This window comes from Pleurodeles waltl, chromosome 9 (assembly GCF_031143425.1).
Source record: "Pleurodeles waltl isolate 20211129_DDA chromosome 9, aPleWal1.hap1.20221129, whole genome shotgun sequence".
In the NCBI taxonomy this organism is placed as follows: Eukaryota; Metazoa; Chordata; class Amphibia; order Caudata; family Salamandridae; genus Pleurodeles; species Pleurodeles waltl.
In genome coordinates, this window is record NC_090448.1 from 650,843,685 (window position 1) to 650,857,734 (window position 14,050).

The window sequence follows — 14,050 nt, forward strand, 5'->3', positions numbered from 1 at the left end:
TGGACCAGCCAGGGTCAGCGGCCCAACTGGTGTTGCATTGTTCAAATTTTCGTGGGCTTGGTTTCCCGCGGGGGACAATCATTGGGTGGGCAGCAGGTTCACCTTGGCGGGCAGCAGGGGTAGCAGTGCAACTTAAAAGGGACAAAATTTACCTGGCAGACACCTTGCTGCCTGCCTACCACTCAGGACTGCCACTTCTTGCAACCCCCATGCCACATAGGGGTTTTTGGAATAACCCGGGTGTACCATGATCACTAGTAAAGGGCTTGTGACATCTGCTGCCTTAACTGTCCATGTGAGATGTGGGGTGTTTGGCGAAGGTGGCTGGCCCAGTTGCTCAGTCTCATCACCCCCCGGTTGGTTACCAGGGGGCTTCCCTTTATTGGATTGCTCTGGCATGGTTCTTGTGAAAGGGCAGCTGCTTTGCTGCCCCTAGCTCCTTCTATCTTGAGGGAGTGGTGAATCCACCTTGTAATCAGTGAAGTATGTGATGCCTCTGGGGACTGAGGGGTGATCAATTATGAATGTGAGAATACGCTGCTAGGAGATAGCTTCTATTTGTCAAAAGACTATCTATTTTTCAATTTTGTATTTAATGAAAATGATTTTAACATGAAGATAACAGCTGGCTTTCTTATCTGTTTAGGAACTGCAATAAATACGACCAGAGAATGTGAATATCCTCTAACGCAAGAATGGTGGTTGTAATTGCATCATTGTAAGTAAGTAGTAAGGAAGTAAAGATTTATTGTTTAGTTACTTAAAACCATAACAAATCGGAAGAAAAAAAAAAGTTTTAAGATGCATTAAAATTGTAATTGCATCATTAGATTGCAGCTTTACTTTGGTTTAAGGGCGGAAATGGCAATGTTAGACTTCTTTCCCAGCCCATAGACCTCACAACAGTCCTCCACCTGTCATGTAAGACTCATTGTCAAGAGAGACCTTTAAGATGTTGTCATTAATTGCAATGGCATGCGTCACCTACAGACCCCATTGGAATTATTTTTGTAATACCAAATGAGAGAAATAAATGATGTGGAAAAAACGGCGCACTCTGCAGTGCCTTGCTGTTTTGCATATGGAGTTTTGTGATTTTTTGAAATTGATAAATGAAAGTTAAAAAAAATATATAGTATAGCAGTTTGCTGCCAGTGTTGGAATTCGAAGACAAACTCTACAAAGAACACTGGAATGTCAACCAGCACCTCAGACTACTCAACCACACCACCTGTGTGATCAAAAGGCTTTCCAAACGGGTCGTGGAGGCATATCCTCACCAAGACACTGTGCTGCATTTAGCAGGGAAGGAAACGAAAATTGCAGTGGGTTGAGCAACAGAGAAGAGCTAGGTACTCTGGCTGTATAATAGTTAGGGTCCAAAACCCCAAGAAGGTGATCTGTAGGGTCAAATCCAACAACGACTTCACGTGGAACCATTGCCAGCTGTGCCCAAAAGGTTGACATCAGCGAAATTCCGTGGGTGTGTGCAAAAAGAGAAAGACAACACAGCAAGAAAAAAAGCACATGGGGTTCACCTAAAAAAATACAACTGCTTCACTTGGGAGGGGTGGGGGGGGTTGCGTTGGGGGGGAGTAATCCAAAACCCACTTTCTTTGTATGTACACAGCAAGAGTTCTTGGTTTATGCCAGACCCAAAAACACTAGGTATTCAGCCAATGCAAGGATGGAGGTCTGATACCCTTACAGGTTTCCATCCCAGTTTGTGCAGGCATTAATTCGCAAAGGCGATACCCGACTCATTAATATAAATGGGACAGGGATTCTGCAAACACTCATGAATACAATTTTTACTTTTTGATGAATTTGCATACTTGTCCCACCGTAAAACATAACTTTGGGTTGCATCGCACATCCTGTGCTAAAATTGCATCTGCGATGTCACACAGTATTGGTAAGTTGGGCCCTAAATTCCTCGTGGGTTCCAATTAAGTTTTTGGCGAGGTAGCTAGAAGCACGTGTATTAGTAGTCACTTGCGTGCTCAACAAGGACTTCTGTTTTGGTAGATCCTCTTCTTTTTCCATCGATTGAAATGACGAGTTGCCCAGGACCCTAAGTGAGAACTGCAGTACAAGGATAGCCGATTGTGCATACCTGAAAAAAACATAGATCTCGTTTAAGCATCATTGCAATTTTTTTTGCTGCGATGGGGTTTTTGAATGGGGCAGATGCGAATGGATCACGGGGAAATATCAACCCACAAGCTGATGTTTCCGAGGAGACACGATAGATTGAAGCCAAATGCCATCAGGAAGAGAAAGAAAACTATTTGGGGATATAATATATTCTCCTTCCAAGTGGATGATTGACTACTACACAGTTCAACATAATCAGCAGGCATTCCATCATTACTTTTGGAAGGAAGATGTCCATTTTGGATACTTGCGTAAGTGAGGCACGGTCACTCCACCTCCCATATGTCTGTCCCTTTGCTGGAGTTGGAATAAAATAATGGTTAAAGGCCTGGTAGGCCAAGTTGAAATTACCAATTCAAATTCTGAACAGCCATATTAAGAAAAAGTGTTGGGCTAAATGCCCTAGATTTTAGATACAATTAAAACTCTAAACCACTATCATCAGTGACATCGAGACTGTCCTTTGTTTAACAGCAGCTTGAGGATTTAATAAGACATGCCACAGTAGAGTTTGGAAATGTAGCCATCTTTGTTTTCCTGTGACAGAGACGCTGACATCTCACTGGAAGAGTTTAAGGAGGTACGCTAACAAATATGGATTATCTGATATTTGTCATCCTTGTGGAAGCTAAGAACCTTATATTGAATTGTGGAGCTGCCCAAGAACCTGTCTTTGTGGACGATGCGACGGGGGCCTCAGAGAGAAAAACGGAAGAACATAGAGAGGCACTATCTATGGGAGGATGACAAGGAGACAGAATAGCAAGTCCTCCCCACTCACCCAAAATGGGCACTTTATTTCTTCAAGACTGGGCCACAGGAAGTTAAGAGTATCTTGTTGCATTATTTGCTGTCTCCCATTTAGGCCTCTCCCCAGAAACAAATGGGACTGCTCGTAAATATAAATGGATCTTAAAGAAGTATGGAAACATAAGAAAGCTGGAAAACACGGCCTACCCCTTCCATAATTTCCGTGAATAGACCTTTTACTATTTGGACTCCAGTCTTTCAATAGTTGATGAAAATCTCTTGCCACAGATACAAGGCAAATGAGGTGGAAATGTCATGTATACATTAATGAGAAGGCAGTGGCAACTTAGGGAAAACTGTAAGCGCCGGTGTGTCAGTCTGTGTGGTGGGAGGATGAATAGTGTACAAGACGCACGACTGCTCAGTCAATCCATGTGACAAATATAAACATAAAACTGTATTATTACCTTCACAGATTTGAGACCGTAATATTGTGCTTTGTATTCAAACAACAGGCAACTTAGGGCAAATAATTGCAGGCACTGGAAGGCTTGGTGCATACCTGATCACGTTATGCTTCTCAAAGAAACCATCTGTCAAATCGCTTGAGTCCACTGTGAAAGCCTATATATTGATAAACTGGTGCCAAATACTTTTTTCAAAGAGAAGGTTCTACTTGGGAACGGGGGGTACTAGGGGCATGGGTGAAGTAAGAAAAGGACTGCCTTCTGGGAAATAGAGCGGACAAAGAAGGAGGTTAGGAAAAAGATATGCAAACACAACAGCACTAACCTTCAAGTCAAGTAAGGGCCACCAGCCCTACCTAGTTAGTGTGCTCCATTCATTCCAGACAGGCCAATGTCTCCAGGACTGCCCTTGGAGCGCTGAAGGAGTGGTGGGAAGAAAGCAAGGCTAGAGGCCCTGCAACTACATAGGACTCAGCATCTTTGTAGATAACTTCTGTTCCCTAGTCGCTAAGTTTTGTTGATTTCTGCAGTGAATGCCAGAATATGTTGACATTCTTATAACAAATAAAATGGCAAAGTCAGTTTAAAGAACAAAACAGATTGTAATGAACTGAGTAACATGTGAGAACAATCACTGAACCAAGAAGTGCCACCCACAGGTCTCCACATCGACTACTGCCAGAGAACCCAATTGCTACAGAGAAAATAGGAGCTGCCTATGTCCCAGCATTTTCCACCACACAGTCAAAGGATCGTAAAAAACACAAGTTGGAGTGTTCCCTTATAAAATCAGTGCAAATACATATATATATATATATTTATATTTATAAAAAGAGAGGTGTACATTGGGTTTCTACACACTCGAAGTACTTGGCTATCTAGTCCACGTCTTTGGCTCTGTTGAGCTCAGTGCAGGAAAGTGTGGCACCATGATACTTCTTCATGTGTTTCTCCAAGGTGCTGAACACGCTGAAGGGAATGTTACACTTTTCACACTGGAAGGCTGGCTTGCCATCTTGTAGGTGTGTCTTCATGTGACGCGTTAGCTTGCTGCTCTGCGCGCAGGCATAGTTGCATAGTTGGCAGTGGTATGGCCGCTCTCCAGTGTGGCTGCGACGGTGCACTGTAAGGTTGCTGCTGTTACGGAAGACCTTGCCGCAGAATTCGCAGGTGTCGCTACGCTTAGAGCCACCTCGATCCAAGCCATTCTGTTTAGGGGTGCAATTTCCACTAGCGATGCCACTCTCTGACGAAAGGGCTTCTTCTGAGCTGTCATCTCCCGTAACAGCTTGAGAGTTGCCCGGATCAAAGGAACTTTCAGAGGAGTTGTTGAAGAAGGGGGGACGCACCTCTCTATAGCTTGGAAAGAGTTCCTTCACAAGGTTCTGAGAGTCTGAGCAGTTGGTGAACCACTGAGAGTAGAAACTATGGAGTGCTGGTGGCAGCAGTGGGACGAGGGGCTCAGAATCATGCTCCAACTTCACTCTTTTCTTGATATAAGAGAGAAGATTCTCCGGAGAGGGATGCAACCTCTTTGGAAGACTAAACTCAGGAGCTCGGATGCTACCAGTGAATGCAACCCCATCTTGTGCTTTGTGCTCCATAGTGCTCTCCTTAGAATGATAAAACCCTGGCGAGGCTGTAAAGAGCACAGGTCGTTGTGCATTCTCAGATGCTTTATTCTGCTGGTAAGGGGACCCCGTGCCCATCCCAGTCTCTGACTCATTCATTGGCTTCTTATTTTTTGAGTATTTTTCACTGAGGATGAAGCTGATGCACATGGGTGGGTCCTGCAGGCTATCCTGGTCACCCTGATCCTGAAGCTCTTCTTTGCCAGATATCCGATTGTCCTTATCTGACTTTCCCTGGTCATCGATCTCATACCCTTCTTCCTCATCGTCATCATCCTGAGGACAATTCTCTAGCCTCTCTAGGTCAGTGTCCACATTGCTGTCATCACCGATGGACATCGTTTCCTTGAGTCTGTGAACTTTCATGTGGCGCTTCAACTTGCTGGACTGAGTGCAAGCATGGTCACAGAACCTGCACTGGTACGGTTTTTCTCCTGTGTGGCTTCGGCGGTGCACCACCAAATTGCTCAGGGACTTGAATGTCTTCCCACAAAACTCACAGGATCTTCTCTTCAAATCCAAAGCCTCATCTTCACTCAAGACTCCTGGATGTACTTGGCGGAATGGTGAATGTGCTTGTGCTTGGCAAGCCAGACCTGGACTATGAGGGAAGGAATTCCCTGCGAGTTCCCGAAGTTTAGTGGAAAAGTTTAAGGCTTCCTCTTGTACTGAGGTAGCTTGGAATGGCATGAATGTTTTCTCCCGATTGCCACGGTGAATTGCAATTGGGTTAATGCCAAAATGAAAACGCTGGGCATTTTCTGAGAGGTCTTTCTCCGAAAATGTAAACGCATTCATCAAACTAGTATGGCCATGGACGTCAAGTCGCTCTCTGGGTGCCTGGGGGGCTTCTTCAACACTACTGGTGGTACTCGATCTCCTGTGATCTGACAAGTCACAAGGTTGTGGCAGTAAACTGGTCCCTCGATAAAAACAGTTGTCTATTTGTTTCACAAGTGGGCTACTGTCATCATCTGAACTTAGGTAGATCTGTAAGCGATGGATATTCTGAGCGTGATGAAGTAAGAACCAGGCACTGGTGAACTCGTCATTACATGTGGTGCAAATGTAGCAAGATGGCTCCGAGTCACCTGCAAAGACGAAATAAAAATAATTAGAACAAAAATCATGAGATTAAGCTTTAAGGTTTAATAATTCAGGAAAAACTCAAAAATTTCTGTAACAGTCCCCAAGCCCCATTAACAGTGGTTGCCAATGCCATTCATAGTAAAGCTACATTTCTGAGCCCAAAACCTAGGAGTTCAGCGTAATGTTGCAGAAAGGTTCAGGTGCTGCATCTAAAAGTAGGCCACTGACCACGTTTACCACAGAGAACCGCTGAAGAGAATTAACAGCAGCATTTGTTTTCAAAAATGGAACACAAGCAGTGGAGTAAATAATATTAACTAATATTAGGTGAATAAAGGGAGCGAGCACAGTTTCGACTTAAATGTTTTCTACTCAAGTCACTCAAACTTTCTGGATTTTGTTCAACACCAGAAAATGTCGAAGTACCTTCGAAAAAATGAGCAAAACAATCACATACGTCTTAATTATTGTGAAAAAAAATGACTAGCCTTTCGAGCCTCGGACACGTCCTTCACTGGACGAAACCAAGTTTTATTTTCATGTTATGCATATGTTTGTCTCTTCTCGCTTCCTTTGGTTTAAATTGAACTCCTACATATCCATTTTGCTCCTTGGCTCTTTATGTTATGCTCTCAGCATTGTAAGACAGGCAGGAGACTTCATACTATCAGGTATCTTATTAGGTTCCTATATTTCTGTCATCAAAAACATTTATGCGTTGAAGTGTCTAAAAATGAACAATTGAGTCCGATGTGCTAAGCCCAGGACAATTTTTTTCAGTTAACTGACGATTGGTGTGTGACCTCCGCTTTATTTTGCGATGCGCATGATGTACTAATCACTCACAAGCAATATGTACAGAGTCGAGACGTCGAAATATTTCCTACTTCATTAATCTTTATAAAGAATGAGGCATTTAGTGACTGCCCTGCGAATATCTGTGAGTGCAGGGATAGAGGCCTTTGCGGGGTAACAACAGATCTCCATCCCTGCGTTTGCATTCCTGCACTCAGATTTTTTTGATTTTTTAAATTTTTTTAAATAACAGCCTGGAAAAAAATATTCACATGCAGGTAAAGACTTAGGGTGGAATATACACTACTCCTTGGACCTCTGCCTACTTACCGGGGGGAGGCAGTCTGCCACCATTCACAAAGTGGAAGCTGCCCCACGCTTTTCAGCATCTAGTCTTAGGCTGGCAACCAAATTACAAAGAAAACACCTGTGACTCCCACTCCTCTCTGTGATCCAAAATGGATTTTAAAAGACACTCCAGAAGTCAGAGAGACTTTTTCGGCTTGAAAAATACCCTCACAACATTGCGATTAATTAGTTTCATGTCATGTTATTTTGCAGATCGCAGGCGTTGTTACTGAAAAATCACTTCATACATAGGGCTCATTTTGGCTTCCTCACTCTCAAAATTAACTGTAATGTAAATATCTGATAAAGGTTTAATAAATTAAATCCAATTTTTAAGACGTGCAGATAGATACAACAGGTTTTGGCTAAGGCTTGCACCACACACACACACACACACACACACACACACACACACACACACACACACACACACCAAAGAAATAGAATACAGATCAAAATGGTAAGATGGTCATGATGGTATTCCCTCATTATAATTAAACCCCAAAATGAGGGCGCCACAAAATGAAGGCTTACAAAACATTTCTGGGGAACTCTCACGGTGATTAAATACCCATTTCATGAAAATACAATGATTTTTGAGAAAACAAATCCATACCCGACCTGGGCTGTAATCCTGTATTCGGTATATACGAAAAAAAAAACCTTACAATTATAAAGCATCATAAATTGTGCGAATGAATAAATAAATTAAAAGAAAACAGAAGAAAAGAAACATGTCTGTAGGAATAAAAAAGGGTTTACAGTAGTTTTCCTCTATATTTAGTGCAACCCAGAAAAAAAGAACAAAGTAAAGCAAAGGAGAAAAAACAGAAGAGAATCACAGGTAAGTAGGGAAAATGGGGGCAAGGTCTACCTAAATAACAGAGGAAGAGAGAGAGAGAGAGAGACGTGCTGCCTACGGGGGTGGTAAACGAGTCGAGGTAGGAAGGGGTGATTTAAAGAGGGGTCGCCTCCCCCCCAACAAAATTGCAGACAGGGACTAAGCTGCCCCAACCACACCCCTTCAAAAGAGAATAAAATGAGAAAACGCAGTTTTGGAAAGCAGGGGGGAACCACCGGATCCTGGTTACAGCAGCTGTTTCCTCAGAGCCACATGCTGAATTCGGCCTGGCGCCATATTCAAATACCAGGATATAATTCACCAATGTGCAGGCAGGAGGGGTCTTCCTTATTTTAACATCCAGCTGGGAGCAAACAATGGCCAAATTTAAGGGGCCATCATCCATCCTGTACCTCAAGTATCATCCTGGCTGGGAACCATCTGGAGCCTAACACTTAGACTCCAATGCAATTTAAGGAAAGAAAGGTACACAGCTTGTTATCACTTCACATGCACTGTAAGATATTTTAAAACCGCTAATTTGTGAATTGTCAGAGTATTTTTTTTCCCCCCAATTCGAGCACTGGGTAAAGACCAACCATACAAAATGAATGTTTGCCTGGAAGGACACTGAAGGATGACCACCATTATAGGTGAGAAACGTATCAAAACATGTTCAAGGTTGAGGAAGAGTCATGGAGGGGAAAATCTAAGAAAAAAAACATGAAGGGCTCACAGGGCTACAACTATGCACAGATCATTTGCACTGGACTGCAAGGTTTTTCTACACACAGGTTACACTGAAGGCCCACCGTATATAAATACAGAAACGCCAACGGACGCCAACCTTGCAAAACCAGATTTGGACAAATGCAAATACAGAATGAGATGGCTGCTTACTTTTCGTGGGTGTACAAGTAATTGCAAAGAATGGCAGGAATTTGTAAGTTTCCTTTTTGCTTTGAATGTGAGCTGTTGTGAAAGAGCAACATATCTACTGCTTGAGAAGACATTTGATTACAAAAACAACAGAGACCACTGGGAGCAAAAAATAAAACTCCAAACCACTCTCTCCTCATACATACAAACACATCATTACCTTTCACTTATTAGAACAATACTTTATTACAAATACCAAAAATATATTTCTTTATACACAATTTATAACATCCCCCATCATATCACAACAAGAGAGAGAAAGTAGAAGAGAAACAAGTGCAATTGAAATAGAGTGCTTGTGTTTTAGAAAAGAATGAGAAGTGATAGATTTCCCATCAAACCATTCCAGAAAACATCCTCTTAAGGAACATATAAAATATAGCCTGTTGGTTAATCCTTAAACCACATAGAATCACAATATTATTTCTTCAAACAGAATTGTATCCCCCATTCTGGTTCTCTTTAAAAGTAAACCAAATCCAGGCACTTCAAAGACTTCCAACCAATGCCACTTCTATTTCTATTTCTATTTCTTTTTCACAACCTTTTGCTAGGCAGCCTTCTTTACACCTCAGATCCTTCGTAATGAAGTCTTTGAAGGGCCTGAAATCTGCGTAATAAATGAAATGGTGTCGCTTTATACGAGTCAAGATTGATGGATTCATTAAGGGCTATGGATGAAAAAGGATATTTAATTTAGTGTGGATTTATATGGGTTCCCCTGTCTGTCAATCCTGATGAAGACCCGTGTGGAGCCGTTATTTGGCCCAAGAGCGTGAGGGGGTTCGAAATGTCGACGATATTGCTCTAGCCTGGATTTGGTTTACTTTTGAAGAGAACCAGAATGGGGGATACAATTCTGTTTGAAGAAATAAGAAATAATATTGTGATTCTATGTGGTTTAAGGATTAACCAACAGGCTATATTTTATATGTTCCTTAAGAGGATATTTTCTGGAATGGTTTGATGGGAAATCTATCACTTCTCATTCTTTTCAAAAACACAAGCACTTTATTTCAATTGCATTGGTTTCTCTTTTGTTCTGATATGATGGGGATGTTATAAATTGTGTATAAAGAATTATATATTTGGTATTTGTAATAAATTATTTTTGTAATAAGTGAAAGGTCATGGTGTGTTTGTATGTATGAGGAGTGAGTGGTTTGGAGTTACCAGGGGTCTCTGTTGTTTTTGTAATTAAGTTTTACCCAGACCCCTTTGGGGTTTTGATGTGTTACTCTCTGTGGTTGGTAGAATACTATGAGAAGACATTTAGGCACCTTTCAACAATTACTTGAATGAGAAACAGTCGGATAAGCAAGGACATGTCTGCAAGTTATTCACGTCTGCAAATCAGAAAGTCATTGAATGGATTCTCACACTACCCAAGAACTTCCTGCTAGTGTCCCCGACAAAATGTATTTCATAGGGCGGAATACATGTTATCATCAATGACAGGGGAAAGTTATACCTTACACTATTTTCTATATGGAGTTCTTCTTTCATTGTCTCTTTTTATCTTTGAATATTTTGGGTTTCCTTTATCTGTCCTTTCTCCCTGAGCTGTTGCCCCCTGGCTCCATCTTTCTCCATTCCTTGCTCTTTGCCCATTTCACTCTAGATTTACGCATCTCTCTCTCTCTGTGTTTCACCCATATTACACCTTTCTCACTCCCACCCTTAATCCATATCTGTAAATCTCTCTTGCTCATTCTCAGTTTCTCCCCTTTTCTCACGGCGTCTCTGTCTGCTTTGTCCCATCTGACTCCATCTGTCTTTCATTCCTCCTCTCTCTCTCAAATGTTTTTCAAAACGTTACTTGTTAGACTTGACAGCTTTAGCATGGTCATCCCACAACTAATTTGCCTGTCCCACCCTTAATCTGTATCTGTATCTGTAAATCTCTCTTGTTCATTCTCAGTTTCTCCCCTTTTCTCATGGCTTCTCTGTCTGCTTTGTCCCATCTGAATCCATATGTCTTTCATTCCTCCTCTCTCTCAAATGTTTTTCAAAATGTTACTCATTAGACTTGACAGCCTTAGCATGGTCATCCCACAACTATTTTGCCTGTTGCCCTCCATTTTTCTGACCATGTTTTTGCTGGTTTTAGGAATTAACCACTGCTGACCAGTGCTAAAGTGGATGTGCTCTCTCCTCTAAATATTGGAATATTTAATTTACTTGTAAGTCCCTAGTAAATTGCACAAAAGGTGCCCAGGGCCTGTAGATTAAATGCTACTAGTGGGCCTGCAGCACTGATTGTACCACCCACATAAGCAGCCCCTTAACCATGTCTCAGGCCGGCCATTGCAAGGCCTGTGTGAGCATTTAAGTAACCCCTAAGGTAGGTCCTAGGTAACCCATAGGGAAGGGTGCTATGTAAGTAAAAGGCAGGACAGGCACCTATGCGTTTTACATGTTCCGGTAGTAAAAAAAACTCCCAAGTTCTTTTTCCACTACTGTGAGGCCTGCTCCTCTCATAGACTAGCATTATAACTGCCCTCATGCTTTTAAGTGGTAGATTCTGATCTGGAAGGAGTAGCCCTGTCATATTTAGTATTGCCAGAATGGTAACAGAAAATCCTGATTACTGGTGAAGTTGGATTTAATATTACTATTTTAGATATGCCACTTTTAGAAAGTGGAAAGTTACCATAAAGGCTGCCCTTTAACCAAAGAACCTGGGCTATTAAATACATCACATGCAACAGTTCTTCTCCTTGATACTTAAATATTTATGATAAACAACGCATAATGGCAAAAAATATACAACAGAATGTACAGTAAAAAGGGGCTTCTCTCTCATAGAGTTGCACAAAATAATCTATTACAAACACGTACAAAGTCAGTTCAGTGTTCAATAGAGGTGTCCCACTAACTTGAACCTCTGACCTATAGTGACATCCATAAACCAATATATGACACAAGCCAAAACAGGTTTCAAACAAACGGCATAAACGACTCTACATCAGTGATCAGCCTCACTGAGGTTTCGACAGGGATACTGTAAGATTGAAAATGGCGTCCCGCCGTTCATTTGAATGAGAAGATCGCGCTATCGTGCGCCACTGTTATTGAGCAATTGTGCTTTTTCAAATACTTATGATTTAAAGTATGCGCGGTGCACGTGGACCCTCACCTCTTTATTGGAAGGCCATCAAGCCTTTGATTATTTGGTATTAGTGAAGTTTCACTGCGGTTTCACATGGATACCGGCATTCTTCTTAGATTGGAACTGGTGTCCCGTCCTTATTCTGAGTGGTGAGAAGATCATGTAAAATTGTTTCCCTTTTTGCATATTTAACTTTTCTGATTCTCAAGTAATGAACACTTTTAGTTCTGTCTAGAATGAAAGCGTGCATTTGGAGTTGTGACATCAAAAAGTCATCTCCCACTCGGTTTGTTCAAGCAACAGGGGGGTAAGTTGTATCTGGAAGACTTATGCATACTGTTTGGATTTTATTTGTCTGGAGATTGATCCAGCCTAATGGAATATATGTTTCTATCTGATAGAAGCTGTATATAGCTCTCCCCTTTGAGTACAATCCTATTATCACTTTGGGATACACACTTGGTGAATTTCAGTTCAAAGGTGTCCCCTCACCAATTACTGTGCATCAATGAGACCCCCATACTACACGGAGGGTTGAAATGTCATTGACTGAGCTTTAACAAACTAACTGCCCCATATTCTAGGGCTGTAATGGATACTGTTTGATTTTTTTTTGTACAGTTGTTTATGGCTGTTTGTTTGAAACCTGTTTTCTCTTGTGTCATATGTTGGTATATGGATGTCTCTATATGTCACTGGTTCAAGTTAGTGGGACCCCCCTATTGGACACTGAACTGACTTTGTATACGTTTCTAATCACATTAAATTATTTTGTGCAACTCAAGAGAGAAGACCATTTTTCTGTACATTCTGTTACATATTTACTTGCCATTGTGTGTTTTTATAAATATTTAAGTATCAAGGAGAAGAACCGTTGTGTGATGTACTTTTAGAAAGTGGGCATTTTTCTGCATTTACTGCGATCTGTGCCTTACAGCCCTGTCTCCAATCCACATCTGGTCTGTACTGGTTGACAGCTCCCCAGTGCATTCCACCCAGACAGCATAAACACATGACAATCAGTCTCATCTGCATACTGAATGGGTCTCCCTGGGCCGGAAGGGTGGAGGGGCTCTCTCATTTCAAAGGCCAGTGGCCTGCCCTCACACAAAGGACTGATAACCCACCATAGGTGTCCTGGCAGACAGGACTGAGGTGAAAGGGGAACTTGTGCACTTCAAAACCAATCTTTGAAGTTTCCCCAACTTCAAAGTCGTTTTTGGGGTATATAAACTGGGTCTCTGACCCCACCACATCAGGCACTTCTGGATCTATACCTGAACCCTGCCTGAGGACCTGCATGGCTGCCAAAGGTTTCATCAGGTCTGCTTTGCTGAGAAGGACTGATACCTTGCTGTTGCCCTGCTGGCCTCTGACTTTGCTGGAAAGACCCTGCCTTCCTCAAAAGTGCTCTCCAAGGGCTTGTATTGAGCTTGCTTCCCGTTCTGAAGTCTCAGGGCCAACAAAGACTTCATCAGCTAGCTTTTGGCTAGTTTTCAGACTTCAGGGACGCCAGGAATAACTTCAGCGACACGGCCACCAACGACGACGCAGCTGCTCCCGCCCTGTGGACCTCACTGCATGCAACGACCACGGCCTGCAATGTAAGTCTGACGCTGCTGCGACACCGCTGACATCACCCAGTGTGATCGGACACCGCAAAGTCGACCCATCACGTCTTCACCAACTAGATTCATCGACCCTAACGGGCCACAAGGAACCGACGCCTCACCACTGACGCCGCACAAGCTCCCCCTGCAGCCGCAAGGAATCGACCCCTCAGCTTCCCAGCCTCAAAGCACGGAACCAACGCCTCACCTCCCCATACACGGTAAGGGACTGACGCCGCACCGGCTTCAGCGACGCTTCATCTCCCCGACCCCGTGCAAAGTCTTTGTTTCGTCGTTTTCAAAAATACTGT

General features: G+C 42.5%; 1 protein-coding gene across 4 annotated transcripts in view; it reads right to left on the reverse strand.

The window, feature by feature from the left end:
• Window positions 1-3,956: 3,956 nt before the first annotated feature.
• ZNF296 (zinc finger protein 296) overlaps window positions 3,957-14,050 on the reverse strand; it is a 72,814-nt gene continuing 62,720 nt past the window's right edge. For all 4 annotated transcript variants that reach the window (XM_069207700.1, XM_069207701.1, XM_069207703.1 and 1 more), the window contains exon 3: window positions 3,957-6,096. In XM_069207700.1, coding sequence (XP_069063801.1) covers window positions 4,253-6,096 — 1,844 coding nt within the window. In that variant the 3' untranslated portion in view covers window positions 3,957-4,252. The remainder of the gene's footprint in view (window positions 6,097-14,050) is intronic.